The sequence below is a fragment of the Sitophilus oryzae genome, unplaced genomic scaffold (genome assembly GCF_002938485.1).
Source record: "Sitophilus oryzae breed Bouriz unplaced genomic scaffold, Soryzae_2.0 scaffold_810_pilon_pilon, whole genome shotgun sequence".
Lineage (NCBI taxonomy): Eukaryota > Metazoa > Arthropoda > Insecta > Coleoptera > Curculionidae > Sitophilus > Sitophilus oryzae.
Genome location: NW_022147429.1, coordinates 4,992,124 through 5,008,358, shown reverse-complemented (window position 1 = coordinate 5,008,358; position 16,235 = coordinate 4,992,124). Strand labels below are relative to the sequence as shown.

The 16,235-nt window shown below is 30.6% G+C and overlaps 1 protein-coding gene across 4 annotated transcripts in view; it reads right to left on the bottom strand.

Moving 5' to 3' along the window:
* Positions 1–279: 279 nt before the first annotated feature.
* The window catches only part of LOC115888956 (RNA-binding protein Nova-1), a 208,641-nt gene continuing 192,685 nt past the window's right edge, over positions 280–16,235 (bottom strand). For all 4 annotated transcript variants that reach the window (XM_030908844.1, XM_030908845.1, XM_030908842.1 and 1 more), the window contains 4 exons: positions 12,151–12,491; positions 8,965–9,196; positions 2,057–2,293; positions 280–759 (listed from right to left, as the gene is read on the bottom strand). In XM_030908844.1, coding sequence (XP_030764704.1) covers positions 536–759; positions 2,057–2,293; positions 8,965–9,196; positions 12,151–12,491 — 1,034 coding nt within the window. In that variant the 3' untranslated portion in view covers positions 280–535. The remainder of the gene's footprint in view (positions 760–2,056; positions 2,294–8,964; positions 9,197–12,150; positions 12,492–16,235) is intronic.

The following is a 16,235-nucleotide window of genomic DNA, read 5'->3' as shown; positions in this document are numbered from 1 at the left end:
TAAATTTAAAAAATAAATTTTAATTTTCAATAAATATGCAGGTTCATATTTAATGCACCCTTGTTAAATTAATGTTTTGTTACATGAATGTTGGTTATTCTATCTGGCGATTATCAAACAAGAAAAAAACACTTAAATCTACAAAGTTCATAAAATAACTCCCGAGAGAATAATAATTTTAATTTAAAATAATATGCCAAAAAAGACAAAGAATCAATCAATCAATTTAAACATCTCGAAAATTCAACAATTTTTAAAAAGTGTTCATAACAGCCTCGATTCACGGTTTCGTAACAATATACTTTATTTTCATTTAAAACACTTTAAAATTTTAACGTACGAAAAAATAAAACAATAATAATCTACGCCACAAAAACAAAATAAGGGAAAAAATCATATACAAATAGTATGTGTGTATATATAAAGGAGCGGTCGGCGAGTAGCTGCGCAGTCGGCTAACAAGACCGATGCGCAAACGGTGCACCGACTGATGCGTAGACTGACGTCGCGTCTACGCCTGCACGCGTCGCCGCTATCACTGCATCGTGAGGGTGCCGAGGCCGTTGTTGCGAGCCCGCTTCATCTCCTCCTCGCTGATGCGCGTCTCGATCAGGTAAGTCGCAGTCGAGATGGAATGCTGGTTGCCGGTGATCGTGACAATGCGGTTGCGCGTTCCCGGGGCGAAAATGCCCTTTTTCGATATCTGAATGTTGGCGCCGCTGATCTGCTGGATTTCGACTAGGGAACGACCGCCAGGACCTATAGAAAATAATGTAAAATAAATTAGTAACAGTATTTTACGTTATACATCCCGTCTGTGTGATGGTGAATTACGACTATTTTACTTTAATTTTTGGACATATTAGATATAAAAAATGTCTAGACCTATGTGGCGGATTGATCTATCCAAAAAAGTCCTATGGGTATTTCGTCACTTGAAGAAAATCTACAAAATAAAATAGTTATTTTTTGGAAACACTTCTGCGTTAACCTTTTTTTTGTTAGAGAAGAGGGGAAGCGATTTAATGAACAAATTTGCCTAACGGACAAAAAAATGCTTAATGTTTCGGAAAGTATATCTCTTTCCGTCGTCGGAAGCAAAAAAATACAAAGAACAAAGAAAAAGAACTATTTAAAATATCTAAATGCAACTATTTGGGATTCGAGATCACTTTAGTTTTTTAAAACAGATACGTCTACAAAAGTTGACGTTGTGTTAAAATGACATTATATCAAGTTAAACTTCAAAATTAACAATTACTACCTGATAACAATTACTGAATAAGATAAAACTAAAAAGCTTTAACTCTCTGTATGATTATTTTTAATTTTTACGTATGTTATGTTTATTTATGTTATGTTCTTTAAAATCAAAGGAAAGGACGACTTTCACAAATCTAAGATTTGTCAGCATTCATGAGACACAGGGTACAGAATAGATTTTAACAATGCAAAAATAGTAATGAAAAAAGCGATAGCCTCTAAAAGAAAGATAAAAGAGGCTTTTTAATACAATCTAATAAAAATAAATGTATTTCTCATGCATCTATAGATGTTAGTAATGTATGGCAATCCCTTCTTTGATTTTAAAGAACACAACATAAATAAACGTAATATACGTAAAAAATAAAAACAAATTAAAAATAATCATAGAGAAAGTTTTAAAGCTTTTTGGTTAATTTTGAAGTTTAACTTGATATAATATTATTTTAATAGAACATCAATGGTTTTCGTAGACGTATCTGTTTAAAAAAAACTAAAGTGATCTCGATTAGTTGCATTTAGATATTTTAAATAGTTTTTTTCTTTGTTCTATGTATTTTTTTTGCTTCCGACGACGGAAAGAGAGAAACTTTCCGAAAAGTTAAGCATTTTTTTATCCGTTAGGCAAATTTTTTCATTAGAAAGCCACTGCTGACAATTAGTCTCCGTTGGGTTAACGCATCAGTGTTTACAAAAAATAATTATTTTATTTGTCAGATTTTCTTCCAGTGGCGAAATACCCATAGGACTTTTTTGGATATATTAGATATATTCGCAATCTACTATTTCTTACCCAAAATGGCGCCAACAATAACTTCGGGAATTTCTACATTTTTCGTCTCCTTCTGCCCATTGAGTTCAGCGGGCGTAGGGCTTTTGCTCAGTACCGCCACCTGTGGATTAGTACCCAAACCAAAACTGTTATTGTTCAGAGAAATAGGAGCAGTGGCGGCCGATGCTTGGTGCCTAAAGGGGTCGAAAGCTGACTCGTACCGTTCCAGACTGGCCCGTGGAGTTGGCGAATTCGTACCTGTAAAAATATTACAGTTATCACAATAATTTATTTAAATAAATCGATTTTTAGGAAAGATCAATAAGAATAGTTGCAATAATTGTTGTTTTGCTTCTGGTTTGTTTCAAAAGCTTTTAACCTCATTTGTAGTGATTGGAGCAATAATGCATGATCTAGCTTTATCAGCGCTGTTCTTTACTCTGTTTTTTTTCTCAGGTAAGATTTCGACAGAAGAAAAGCAAATGACATCCCATACCAATTTATTTATTTTACTAAAAAAAGTTTCTAACATTTTTTAAGTTGACTATGGATGGGTTTAAATATAAATCCGTCATGCGTCGTCTCTTGTTGTTTTTAACCAGTTTTATTAGTTTATTTCAAAAATGACACATCGTACTTCAATTTTATTGATTTGACGGAACGATGAACGACAAACGGACGCCGATGCGGATGAACTCGCCTTTAGATTTTTGAGGCTTGTCAAGTCTTGCCAAATTATAGGTTATAATTTTGTGTCAATTTATGTCAAATATCTGCATTTTGGAAGATGATGCATTTTGAATCGTGTTATTACGTGTGTTTTGTGTCTTTTGAAGTCAACTGGAAGAAAAATCGAGGGTAAATTAACTGTGACCCAGAGCACAGTTTATAGTTAATACTCGCTGCCCAGGCAGAAAGTTAGCCCACGGCCACACAGAAAGCGTTTTTTGCGTTTTTAGCGTGAAGCGTCTTTAGCGACTAAAACAAACTGGACAGGAACAGGATTATATAGGAGTGGGCACACCAAAAGCATGTAACGTTCGACATATCTCGCAAAAAACGCAAAGGAATACAAATCAGTTTGTTTTCTGTAGCGTCTTTAGCGTTTTCTAAGATGAGACCCCATCATAGGCGGACTTGTATTGTATTATATTTAATAATACAATAAAAACAAATTAAATAGTATGCATTTTTTTCATCTTAGGGTATTATCTAAAAATAATTTTATAAAGAACATCTACTGTTTAGGAAGATTCTATTAAATTCAAAAATTTGAAGAAAATGTTTGAAAAAGTTTAGCTTGAAATCTTGAAAAAGTAATACATTAAATATTTTCTTACGCGTAAAAAATAGTTTTTTATGCGTAAAAAGTGTTTTTTCTGCGTAAAAAAGTTTTACACGTAAATTTCTTTTTGGGTAAAAAAGTTTGACAGGTATAAATTAGTTTTTTACGTGTAACAAATAGTTCTTTACACGTAATTTTTTTTTTGCCTAACAAGAGTTTTTTTACCAGAAACAATAAGTTCTTGACGCGTAAAAATTAGTTTTTTACGTGTAACAAATAGTTTTTTACAAGTAAAAAACATTTTTTTTGGGTAAAAACGTTTTTTTACCAGAAACCCAGAAACAATAAGTTTTTGACGCGTAAAAATTAGTTTTTTACGTGTAACAAATAGTTTTTTACACGTAATTTTTTTTTTTGGGTAAAAAAGTTTTTTTACCAGAAACCCAGAAACAATAAGTTCTTGACGCGTAAAAATTAGTTTTTTACGTGTAACAAATAGGTTTTTATACGTAAAATTTTTTTTTGGGTAAAAAAGTTTTTTACCAAAAACCCAGAAACAATAAGTTTCTGACGCGTAAAAAAATATTTTTTTACGTGTAACAAATAATTTTTTACACGTAAAAAATATTTTTTTTTGCGTAAGAAAGTTTTTCTACCAGAAACAATAAGTTTTTGACGCGAAAAAAATAGTTTTTTACGTGTAACAAATATATTTTTACACTTAACAAATAGTTTTATATGCGTAAAAAATAGTTTTCTACCAGTAACAAATAGTTTTATACGCGTAAAAAATAGTTTTCTACCAGTAACAAATAGTTTTATACGCGTAAAAATAGTTTTCTACCAGTAACAAATAGTTTTATACGCGTAAAAAATAGTTTATTACGTGTAACAGTTTTATTCGCGTAAAATAATAAAAATAGTTTTTTACGTGTAACAAATGTTTTTTTACACGTAATTTTGATTCACTTTTACAAAATTTGTATTATATTTTTGATAAACACGTGTACTGATCACAAATACACGTCGCGTCACTACGTATTTCTAACCCGTTAACACGTAGTTACAACGAGCTCGTGTGTCAAGGCCGTCTCACTAGCTCGTATGTCACGGCCTTGAATTTTTACTCCCAGAGCGCGTAAAGAAGTTTTACTCCAAAATGTTTCATAAATCATATCCTAAAATTGCATTAGCAACTAGAAATATTTACTATTCTATTATATAATAATAATTATTTATTATATTATATTATAATTATGACAAGTACTAACCACAGCACTACAATATAAAAAAACTATACACATATAAACTAAAATTCGTAATATAAATGGCAAATAATAATTATTATTTTTACACACACCACTGGCACTAGCAGTATATTGTGTTTGTCTACGAATATATGCCCCGGCCCGTCCACAATTCAATCCCAGCATCTTTTATCTTCGTCTATTCAACGCTAACGGCGTCGATCTCGCCTATCTCTTTCTCACAGGATTGATTGTTGGACGGGCCGGGAATCCACGAGCTTGCGACCGACGTTACTAATTGACATCTTGATAGAAACTGCAAACCTGCCGCGTCCATTGCGTGTTTTTAATGGACACAAATCGATAAAAACGCTTAAAACGATAAAATCGCAAAAAGCGCTTGAGACGCAAAAAACGCAAAACGCTAAAAACGCTTTCTGTGTGGCCGTGGGCTTACACCAATAAAGTTACCATCAATAAAGTTTGTGTACCATCTCGTAGATAAGTGCATCTCGTAAGTATTATTATTAATATATAAAATAGTTTGTTTTATTTATTCCTGTGGAATATTACAGATTTGTATTTATACATAAGTTATATTGATAAATATAATAATAAATGCGGGAAGTTTCTTGAAGCTTGAAAGTAAGAAATAGTTCTTTTTTATATTTTTTTGGTATGTTGTGTTTTGTTTTTGTTTGTTTTGTAACACATACTGTTTTTTTAAATAAAATAACTCGATTTACATTTTCTTCACTTTTATACAGTTTTTTCACTCATCAGTTAAATTTTAAATATATTAATTTCCTGCTATGCGTTCCAGTTGTACCAACTTATTTTTTTGTAAAATAAAATAAACTACTTTGAAATTAAAATGACAGACACATCTATCACTGTCAAGAATCTTGTCGATGGACAGACTATAATGTTATTTAAAACATGTAAAAATATAATGCAGGGTAGACTCAAATATGACACAATAATTTGTGGTTTTATTTTACGTTGTCAATAAATGTTATATAGTAGCTATTAAAATTGTTCTAAAAATATAGTTCTAATAAAAACAGATAAGTGACAATAATTATTTAATATCACAAGTATCTTAATTATTTTTGACACACAAGTTGTAAGAAAATGTGTAAGAAAATGCAAGAAAAAATGAAAAAATTTATAATTAGTTATATAATTTTAAGTGAATTTCTTAAACGATTGGATGTGAGTGATTGGATGACAGTGAAAAGTTATTCAATTATTTGATTAGGTTTTTGACGAGAATCTACTGCACGCTGTAAAACTAACTATTTACAGTTTATTCGGTAAATCGTAATAGTGTCACAGTTAATTTAAGGCCTAATACAATGTACTTTTATACTTTAGATTTACTACCTCTAAACAAAACCGATTGTAGAATAAATAATAAATATCATAAAATAAGCTCAGTAAAGACAAACAAATCCACAAAATTTCAAATCAAATCAAATTCAAATGTTTGAATTGAAACGTCAAATAGAGCTGTCAAGGATGGGGACTATGTTGTCGATTCTGTCTACCATACATGAATACATGGATAGCATTATACCGCTTCCTAAATATTTTTATTCAACGTGAACAACATGTTTATTAGCCCAGTTCTTGATTTTCGATACGACAAGTAAAACTGTCAATATAAACAGATTGAATGATACAATAGAAAATGAAAAGAATTTGACTGACGATGAAAGCTTAGTTCAAGTTTTGAATGAGAGGAAATAAAACTATGGAGTACGATCTGTATATATTTGATACCAATTAAACTTTTAGTTACGTAATCTAGGGCACGATTTTTAAAACAGTTTTTTCATTTTGGCAACAATGAATTTAAAAATCGTCACATCATGGCAACATTGTTGAATTTTCGTTGCCGGACTGACTAACTGGAATTTAAATTTCCCGCTGGGGATTCAAGTGGTAGCTCTGTTGTAAAAAATGTCAAGTTGTCACATTTATTTATTTATTTCCCGACATTGTCATTCGTCTTGACATTTTAGTTTTGTATTTTGAGTTTTTGGTTTAAATGAATTTTGTTGTGATATTTTAAGCTTTAAATTTTTTACCAGCAGACCTTGCAGTGGAACATCGTTCTTTCTAGTATCTTAGAACCTCTTTTAGTGCGAAGTGTACAAGATAGCTTAATAGCCGCAAAAAAACTCTATAGTTAGAAAACAGTACAAAAATAATATTTCTTGCAATATTAAATTAAATCTAGTAATTGTTATTCACTGTCTGTAGACAGAGTAAATCAGTAGACGACTAGAATATTAACCTTCTTTTAGAAAATCTATTCGATATATTAATAATATGTAGAAATAATTTTGGAAATCGTTCACATAGAAAATAAATTTAGAAACTATTTCTATCGTTTTATGCAACATATATTCACAAATTGCGACCCACGTAGCATCGCCCCCAAAAAAATTAACACCAAACGTTTTCATAATTCGATATAATGTATTATTAGAAATTGACGAAATACGAAAAATTAAGATGGTTTGGCCAACTATCGGAACTATATACACTATTTTAATATTTTTGGGCGTTTATCCAATAAGATGCAGTTAACTAAACATTATGCTTCGATGCGATCGAGAAGCTGTGAAAAATGTATCTGTAGGTCGATTTATTTTCGTCGTTTTTTGGCTCATATAATATATTGCTAAATTTTCCTCGATAATTTGAAATGCGTTGAGATTTTGAACAAATGGTAATGGTTTATATAGTAACTGCATAACTATAATTTCCGCATGACAAAACTACTTAGATTCAGTCGACACAAGGGCGTTGATATTGTAATAAAGATGAAATTTAGACATAGAGGTTTAAGTGTTTTAAAACATTAAATAAATAATGTTCTAAGTGCCAAAATCATTATTTCGAGATAAACAGTATTTCTTGTTATATAACAAATGTATAAAAATGGGCAGTGTGTCTCTGTTGAGAATTTTTTTTAATACAATTTAACAGCCGTTGTACTTAGTGCTTTATACAGAGTGTCCCAATATTCCGTGGACATAGAACTACTACATACGTATTTTTGGAATCGAAGTAAGTTCATTAGGTACAATTTACCTCTATACAAAAGTGCTTCGTTTGTCCGCTAGAGTGCATTAAACTTTAAAAAAATAAACACATTTTTTCAGATATTATAAGAATAGTTATTCCGATTTAAATGAGATTTTGGGATTGACATTTGACATTCACAAAAATCAAGAAAAATTAATTATAAATATATAAACAGCTGTTATTTACATCAACAAAACTAACCTTCTTAACGGCACTTGAAGGGCAATTACTACCGCTTTCCCGTTCAAAATATTCTAATAAGGTTGCATTGAGTTTTTTGCAACGGTTATTAAGCTATCTTGTACACATCACACTAAAAGAGGTTCTAAAGAGAACAATATTCAACTTCAAAGTCTGCTAGTAAAAATTTTTAAGCCTAAAGTATCACAACACAATTCATTTAAACCAAAAACTCGTAATACAAAACTAAAGTGTCAAAACGAATGACAATGTCAGGAAATAAATAAATAAATGTGGGGATTTGACATTTTTCGGACAGCGGAGTTACCACCTGAATCCCCAGCGGGAAATTTAAATTCCAGTTAGTCAGCCCGGCGCCGAATATGCCCATGAATGACAACAATGAATTTAAAAATCGCGCCCTGGATTACGTAACTAAAAGTTTACTTGGTATCATTTATAATTAAATAATTTCGATGCTACCGGTCTTTTTGGCAACTTTTCCATTTGTCTGTAATATATCTACCATTTACAACAATCAGAACGTTATATGCAATTTTATTTTATTAATACAGAGTGTTCACTACCTAGCGGACAACTGATGATACATTGAAGTTTGGGGTCTTATGACAGCCTATTCATAAGTCAAAATTATGATGATTTCCATGAAACTCTGTGTACCCATCGTTCTGTGACGACTCTGTATATCCACCGAAGTCGAGTTATAAGCTCCGTTGAAGCTGTATTTATAAAATTATAGAGGTCCGCAGGTATAAGTACTACAAAAAGCAGATTAGAGGAAACATATATACCCAAAAACAAGCCTAGATGACTAACTGGTAGTGAATAATCTGTGATCCTACCTAGATCTCCATTTATATATTATAAAATAAGTCAAATTCTGAGCTCCATTAAAGCTTGGTTAAAAACTAGAAAAAGTAAAGGAAGCGCAGTAGGTGTCAAGTGGATTATGAAAAAAGAGGTAAAGTTGAATAGCTGGGTATTAAAAAAACTGTGCTACGCACCACCCTTTCATTTTTTTGGTATAATATAAACCAGCAACAATAATTTGAACCTTGTACAAAAATAAATTGTGTAAATATAAAGCTGCTATTTACCTAAACATTCACCCAAACTAACTTGTCCAATAGCTCCAAACACTCCAGTGCTGGCGGCATTTGCTCCAGCTTGTTCCATAACGCTGAGGTAACTCGAAACGGGCAATGCCCCTGCATGGGCTCCTCCCAAACCTAATCCGACACCAAGAATGCCGTATTTGGCCAAAACGGTAAGTGCAGCACAGATTTCTGCGATGTGGGGATCGGTGAGACCTGTACTCCTCAGCTGTATCTAATAAACAATAAATCTAATTAATTATACACTGAATAGAACTTAGAGAAGAAAGAAGTATCATAGTTCAATAAATTATGTATAGTTCGGTATATTGTAATGTCTGTAATTTCTATAAAATCTGAACATTAAAATAAAATTCCGATATAGATGGGCTCTTATTTAACTATCTGTTGCTTTACAACAGTTCGTTTAGAAATAACATAACACTTAATAACGAAATAACAGTTGTTCCTTCTAAAAAATAACAGGCATTAAAGCACGGTATATCAAAGGCTCGTGATGTGAAGTCGGTGCTCTGCAGTGCCACGGCATTTTATGCTGCCAAACCAATTCCAAAACCGAACCAATTCCAAACCGAATTCTGTCACTTTGGCATAAAAACGTTATGCTTTCAAAGCGGTAGCGAAAGTATTCGATGAGCGGAACGCCAAGCAGTCGGTTTTGGTATTCTCGTTGCCGTGCGAACCATTTTCTGGATACGCGTTGAGCACATAATGACAGCATCGCAATTTCTCAGGTATCTAATAGTCAAATGTAAATAAAACAATAAAAAATGTCAATGTTACGTATGTTTCATAACCTATTGTTGAGTTATGTCAACCTATTTTCCTATAGATTTGTCCTTATTCTTATTATACAAAGAAAATGTTGAAGACGTTTCTCAGCATTTTCGATGTTGTAAACAATATCTATAGTTGCCAAGTCGTAAATTATCAATTACTTATTAAATTCCTCAAAATAAGAAGTAATTTTCGCTAAAGAGCAAGATAACCCACAAAATCACAATTTTTTCTATTTTTACTGACAGTTCGACAAGCCAAACGATCCTTTAAAGTAACAGTTTTCGAATTGCTTAGCACAATCGGTAAAAAGCGCGTCAAATGAGAATACCCAAATCCGTAGTTAAATGCCCGATATGCGAAAATTAACGTCATATAGGTACGCTAAGCGTCTAAAAGTGCTTAGCGTGTTCTAAGTTACAGAATTGGAACCCTGGTATGAAAAAATCACTTATCTGAAACAACAAATCTAAAATGGTTAATCCCGTTTATACCTTTCCAAGTTTCGATACTGTTAAAGAGAAAATTAAAAAACATGAAAATTTAGTTTAATTTAAGTTCTAAAAATCAAAACGCGTTTCTAAGGAAATATAATTTTGTTTTCTTTCTTTGATAGATTGTTATTGATAGAATTTTAATTAAAGCCATATTTTTTGCTATTTTAAAAAAAGGAAGGCTGATTGATAATAATTATCGGAAAATGTGATATTTTATCAACGGCCAAAATATGACGTTAATCAAAATTAATAATAATCATCTATAGCCTATAAAATGAATAACTTTGAATTTTGACCGTTATTTTATACAAACATGGCAAATATAAAATCCCTCTATCAAAAAAGTTACTGATATTCTTTAAATTGAGTGCCTGAACGAATCAGATAGGTAACTCTTTTTACTTTCGTGAAATAGAAAAGGAAAATAATAAACTAAGTGACAGTTCTTCCTATTCTTGCAAAAATCAACAAGAAATGTCATAATTGTCGAAAGTAAAATGTCATCAGCTTTTGACATTTCTAAGTACCAATGCCGTCTCTAATAGAACAGCCTCGGAGCGAGATTTATGTCGTCACGCTAGATACGTCTTAGATACTACGGATTAATAAATATGTTGTAGAATACATGAAAAACATAATTATTCCTTGTATTTTTGGTTATAGTAAAACGTTTTTTTTAAACCAAAAAAAAATAATGAAAAACCAAATGAAAACTTAATCAGCGTTTTTCCTAAATCCCAAGAAAATCAAAGATTTTAGAATAATTTTACATATAAAATGACAGTGATTTTTATTTCATAGCCATCGCTGACATCTTTTTTTCTATGATATTGTATTATTTGCAAATATAATTTTTGGAACATTGATACTTGCAAAATATATATATATATATATATATATATATATATATATATATATATATATGCCCTATATATATATATATATATATATATAACTTCTACTGCTATATATATAAAATTTTGTGAATACAAACAATAATACATCACTATTAGTAGATATTAAATGTTTTTTGTTAAATTAGATCGATTTTCAAACCCCAAAATTTAAAATATATTTTACATTTTACCCATTATCTTATGTACCTATTCATTATTTGTATATTGTAAAACATTTGCTGCATTTGTATGGTTCATTTGCCAAAGTATTTATTACTATAAATAGGTATATATCTATTGTATTTATTAACTGTATATTATGTATATTTCATATAAACTATATCATTTTTAAAATACAAACCGAGGTATATTATGTTTTCCATGTATTCTACAACATATTTATCAATCCGTAGTATCTAACTAGCGTGACGTCAAAAATCTCGCCACGGGGCTGTTCTATTAGAGACGGCATTGCGTCAGCATGGTCGCAAGTTGCTAACCTAATAAAATTAACACTAGAAAGCCCGCGGGAACTCTCAAATTCAAAGTTATTCGTTTCACAGACTATATCAAAGAATGAAATCGAAATAATTTTACCATAGAAACGCCTTTTGATTTTTAGGAAAAAATTCAACAATATTTTCATATTATTTCAAATTTTCTCTAAAATGGTATTGAAAGTTGGAAAAGTATAAACGGGGTTAATCATTTTAGAACAAGCAAAAAGTTTTATGAAAAATGCATTTTTCTCAAAATTTCAATAATAAAAAAGTTTTTCCTGTTGTAAAGACAATCCGGAGACATACTGTAAATACTACTGTTTTATCTAAGATTCAAATATACCAGTTTTGCCCACCACTAAATTTGGGTTAGTGATATGTACAGAAATTGATTATTTATGATAAAAATAATAAGAGTAAATTTAGTTTTCCAGTACACAGTACAGGTATTTTAAAAGCAAAAATGGTTACTCGGAAAACATAAAATTCAAAAATTACCTTAATATGATCGAGCAGTTGCGCAGTAACGGTGCTGATACTCTGCCCAGGCGCCGTCAGATTTAAACTCAGGCTCAAACCTGCCGCGCCCGCTCCGTTCAGTACCAACCCTTGCTGCACGGCTGCTGCGCTGAGCGTTCCGTTCAGACTGGCCGTGGATGCGCTGAATGCGCCCGTACCCGTCGGCTGCTGCTGCGCGAACGGTGATCCGGTTGGATTGTAATTGGCCACGGGGCCGGTGACGTCAGCGTAGGAGACGTTCAGGCACGTGCCGCTCTGCGGATCCTCCACCACTTTGCTCAGGATCATCGTGCAGGCTTGCTTATTCTGCTCCTTCTCACCTGCAATAAAGTAATATTATTAAATACTAGATAAAATAATTGTACACAATTAATTTATGTATGAAGTCTCCTACTACATCGATTGATATACACTCACCGGCACGAAACACAGGAACCTTAAAATGTTCATGTATTTTGAGATTTAATTATATTTAGTTCTAGCGATGATGATGATTTTTAAGCAATTTGTAGTTAAATTATTTGACTTTTTAGTATCTCTTTCTAAATTAAAAATGAGTTCCCATCTGTCTATTTTACGAGGGAAAATAAAATGTTGTATTTTGGTGAAACTTTGAACAGCCTGTGGTTAGCAAAACAAGGAATTTGAAAATCATCTAGGTATATCTTTTTTCGATTTTTTTTATTGGAGATATTACTACGGTGATAAGTATTTCTACGGTGATGTTTACTCTATAGTAGAGATGGTTTTAAATTAAGAAGTTACGGCAACTTTGCTGCTTTATTTAAATGATCATGGTTGAGATAATTTCTGGACTTAAAACCATTCACAACCATTTCTACTAGAGTAACTGTTCAATAGACCGTAATAATATGGTTTTTCAAAGACAGTGATCTTACATAAATCATAACCACTATTTCACAGATCTGTTAACTAGGTCTAAAAGCAAAAGAACGGTTTTAATGTAAAAATTACGAAAAACTGTTAGCGTCTTCTTCAACAGCAAATATCTCCAAAAAAACTATTGAGATGAACCAAAGAAGAAACTATCGAGAAAAGATGCACCTAGATGATAAAATTATTTTTAGATTCACCAAAATATCAACATTATGTTTTTCCTCGTGTAATTGACAAATGGAACCTTTACTTTTTAATTTAGAAAGAGATACTAAAAAGGTAAATAATTTGGCTACAAATTGCTTAAAAAATCACAAAAATCGGTTCACTAAAACAACATATATAAAACTTTAAAGTACATCAAAATTTTAAGGTGCCCGTTTTTCGTAGCGGTGAGTGTAGCAGAAGGTATATTAAGAAGTGGTCTGGAAAATTTGATATTATAATAAACTTCAGGGTAACCCCTGAATTGAAGGGTAACCCCTTCTATATTATTGAATTTTTAAATTATACGTAAAATTCAATACATTTTGTATATTATGTACCTAAGCATAAATCTTGTTAAAATATGTTCAACTTTATTTTATAAGATAAATCTGGTATAAAGAAAATATTTAAGACTGACTAATTATAAGAAGAAAAAAAAAGGAACAAAAACATAAGTAATTATTATGGAAATTTCTAAGCAAAATTAAATAGCCAGATAAAAGAACATTTAAAATTCCATCATAAACATTAAATCATCTTAATTTAATTAAAAGTAATGAAAATAATGACATGATATAAGTAATAGGTATTTATTTTTACTTAATCTACAAAATAAACACACATTAGAAGTAAATTAAAGATAATACTTTTTATCTCTCATAATTATTCAGTTCAAAAACCTAAGCTTCAAACCAATTGCAGCAACCAATTATTTAACTTGTAATTAGATATGTTTAATTTTTTCAATACTATTTCAGGTATTCTATTATTTCACATAATATATTCTGCTATAATTTCTTATATTATGTAAACTTGAATTTTTATATTATGAAAACTCATATTGTGTTTTTTAATACCTATATTGTAGGAAAGGTTATTTTAATTCCATAAAAAGCACTTTTATTTGCAAACTTTAACTTAAAATAATCGTTAATAGTTGAAAAATTATGTGATAATAATATTATAACAAATTCTTAATGTAGATATGATCATGCTATAAACTACCTTTCTTGAAAACTGATCTATTCAATTATTTATCTACATTGATTATGGTTTCTCTGAAAAATAATACAGCCTAATTTTAATTATAAAATATATCGCCTGTTATCTAATTACCATGATATTGGACATGTTGAATCTGGCGATTTAGATTTCACATCAGCATCATTGTTAATAAGCTACTAACATCTAAAATATTAATAAAAAACTGTACTTAAATCACACTTTATTGCGAATATTACTATATTTTGTCCACAAAATCACCAGTAACCACAAAATAAAGCTCAGCTGTAAATAATTAGCGTCAAGTTTTCCATAAATAATAATCCAACATTCAAGAGAAAAATTATTTCGGAATTGGCTATAATTTAAGCGGTTCTGAATTATTAATATCATTCAAATTATCTATGTAGCGCAAATTATTTTGAACTTTGTATCGGCAGTCACGAACACAGCTAGCTATAAATAAGACTCCAATGTGAACTAGAACTTGATTGTAATGTAGCAATGATATTTAATAGTTAGACTTATAAATATCTAGTATTATCCCAAATAATTATACTTTTGTATTATATTAAACATAGTGCTATTATAGATCACTGAATTAAAACGAAAATTAAAAAAAAATGAAAATTGCAATGTTTATTGTTAAGTTACTCGTTCCAAACTTTGTAAACTATTTTTACTAAATGAATTTTTAGTAAAATTTTATTAAAATTTAATCAAACGCATTAAAATCATATCAGCCAGTTATCGACAATATATATTTTTTTAAATAACAGAGTTTATGAATTGGTTTCCATTTTTGGATAAAATGGTATTTGTAATTGCCTCTATAAAGCTAAATTTAATAGAACAGATTATTTAAAAACGCATCATGGTTAACATATTGATGAGTTTACAGCCTGAACAAAACATGTTTTTATTAAATACGTTTTTTGTATCAGGGTGTGTGGAAATCCCGTTCAGTTAGTGAATGGTGGGATGATATTTCGAAATATATAATAATATGCGTCAAACCTTGTTTAGGCCTGTTGTTTAATAGCACTGATAAATATTCGTTCGCACAATGTTGGCTTTGCCCTTATTTTTCTGCATCCTACACTAGCCTTGGTCTTGCTTTTTGTGCAAGACCAAGACCAGTCTCACACGGCATTCAAAATAATCATATAAATTATAACATTTTAGAAGAACGCCCCACAAACTAGTAAATATATAAATATAATAAAAAAAGTACAGTAATAAAAGTAGTAAAAATAAATAGTAATATACAGGGTGAGTTTCCTACGATGTTCTCTATGGGTATCTCGGAAACTACTGGAGATAGAGGGTCGGTTAAATGGGAAAGAATTGCAGTTTTGTAGGGTCATAAATATGCGACTTTAGGATTTTTGAAAAAGTTCGTGGCTTATTAGATATTAGAAAAAAACAAATTTCGGCTATTTTAAAAATTGTCCCTCATTCCATTATAATCTATTAGTAAGTATAAAAGTTGTAGATAATTACATCCCTAATATGCTTGTGTTCTACGATTTTTTCTAAAGCCTGTCATTTTTGACATATGATACAAACATATGATTTTTTAAATGGAAACCATAGTTGGCCATGACTTCATAAAAAGCGCCATTTTTAAGCTTTTCAGCGATATAAGCTATATGTTTTTTTCGAAAAATTACTGAGTTATAGCCAATTCTTATCTTTCTTGACAAATTTCACTTAGTTGGTATGGTATTCTTATTCTGTTATGATTTGTTACTTATAAAAAGACAGAATATTTTATTAAACGGTTCTTTACAATTCACATTACACAAACTAAAACTTAAAAAACTAATATCACTACATACATTTTAAGATATTTTAGCAAATGTTCAAAAAAAAAACCGCCATTGTTTTGAGTACATAAAATGCATCTTTTTAAAACTGAATTATAAGCTTTTCCCACAGAACGGCCGGTCGACTTC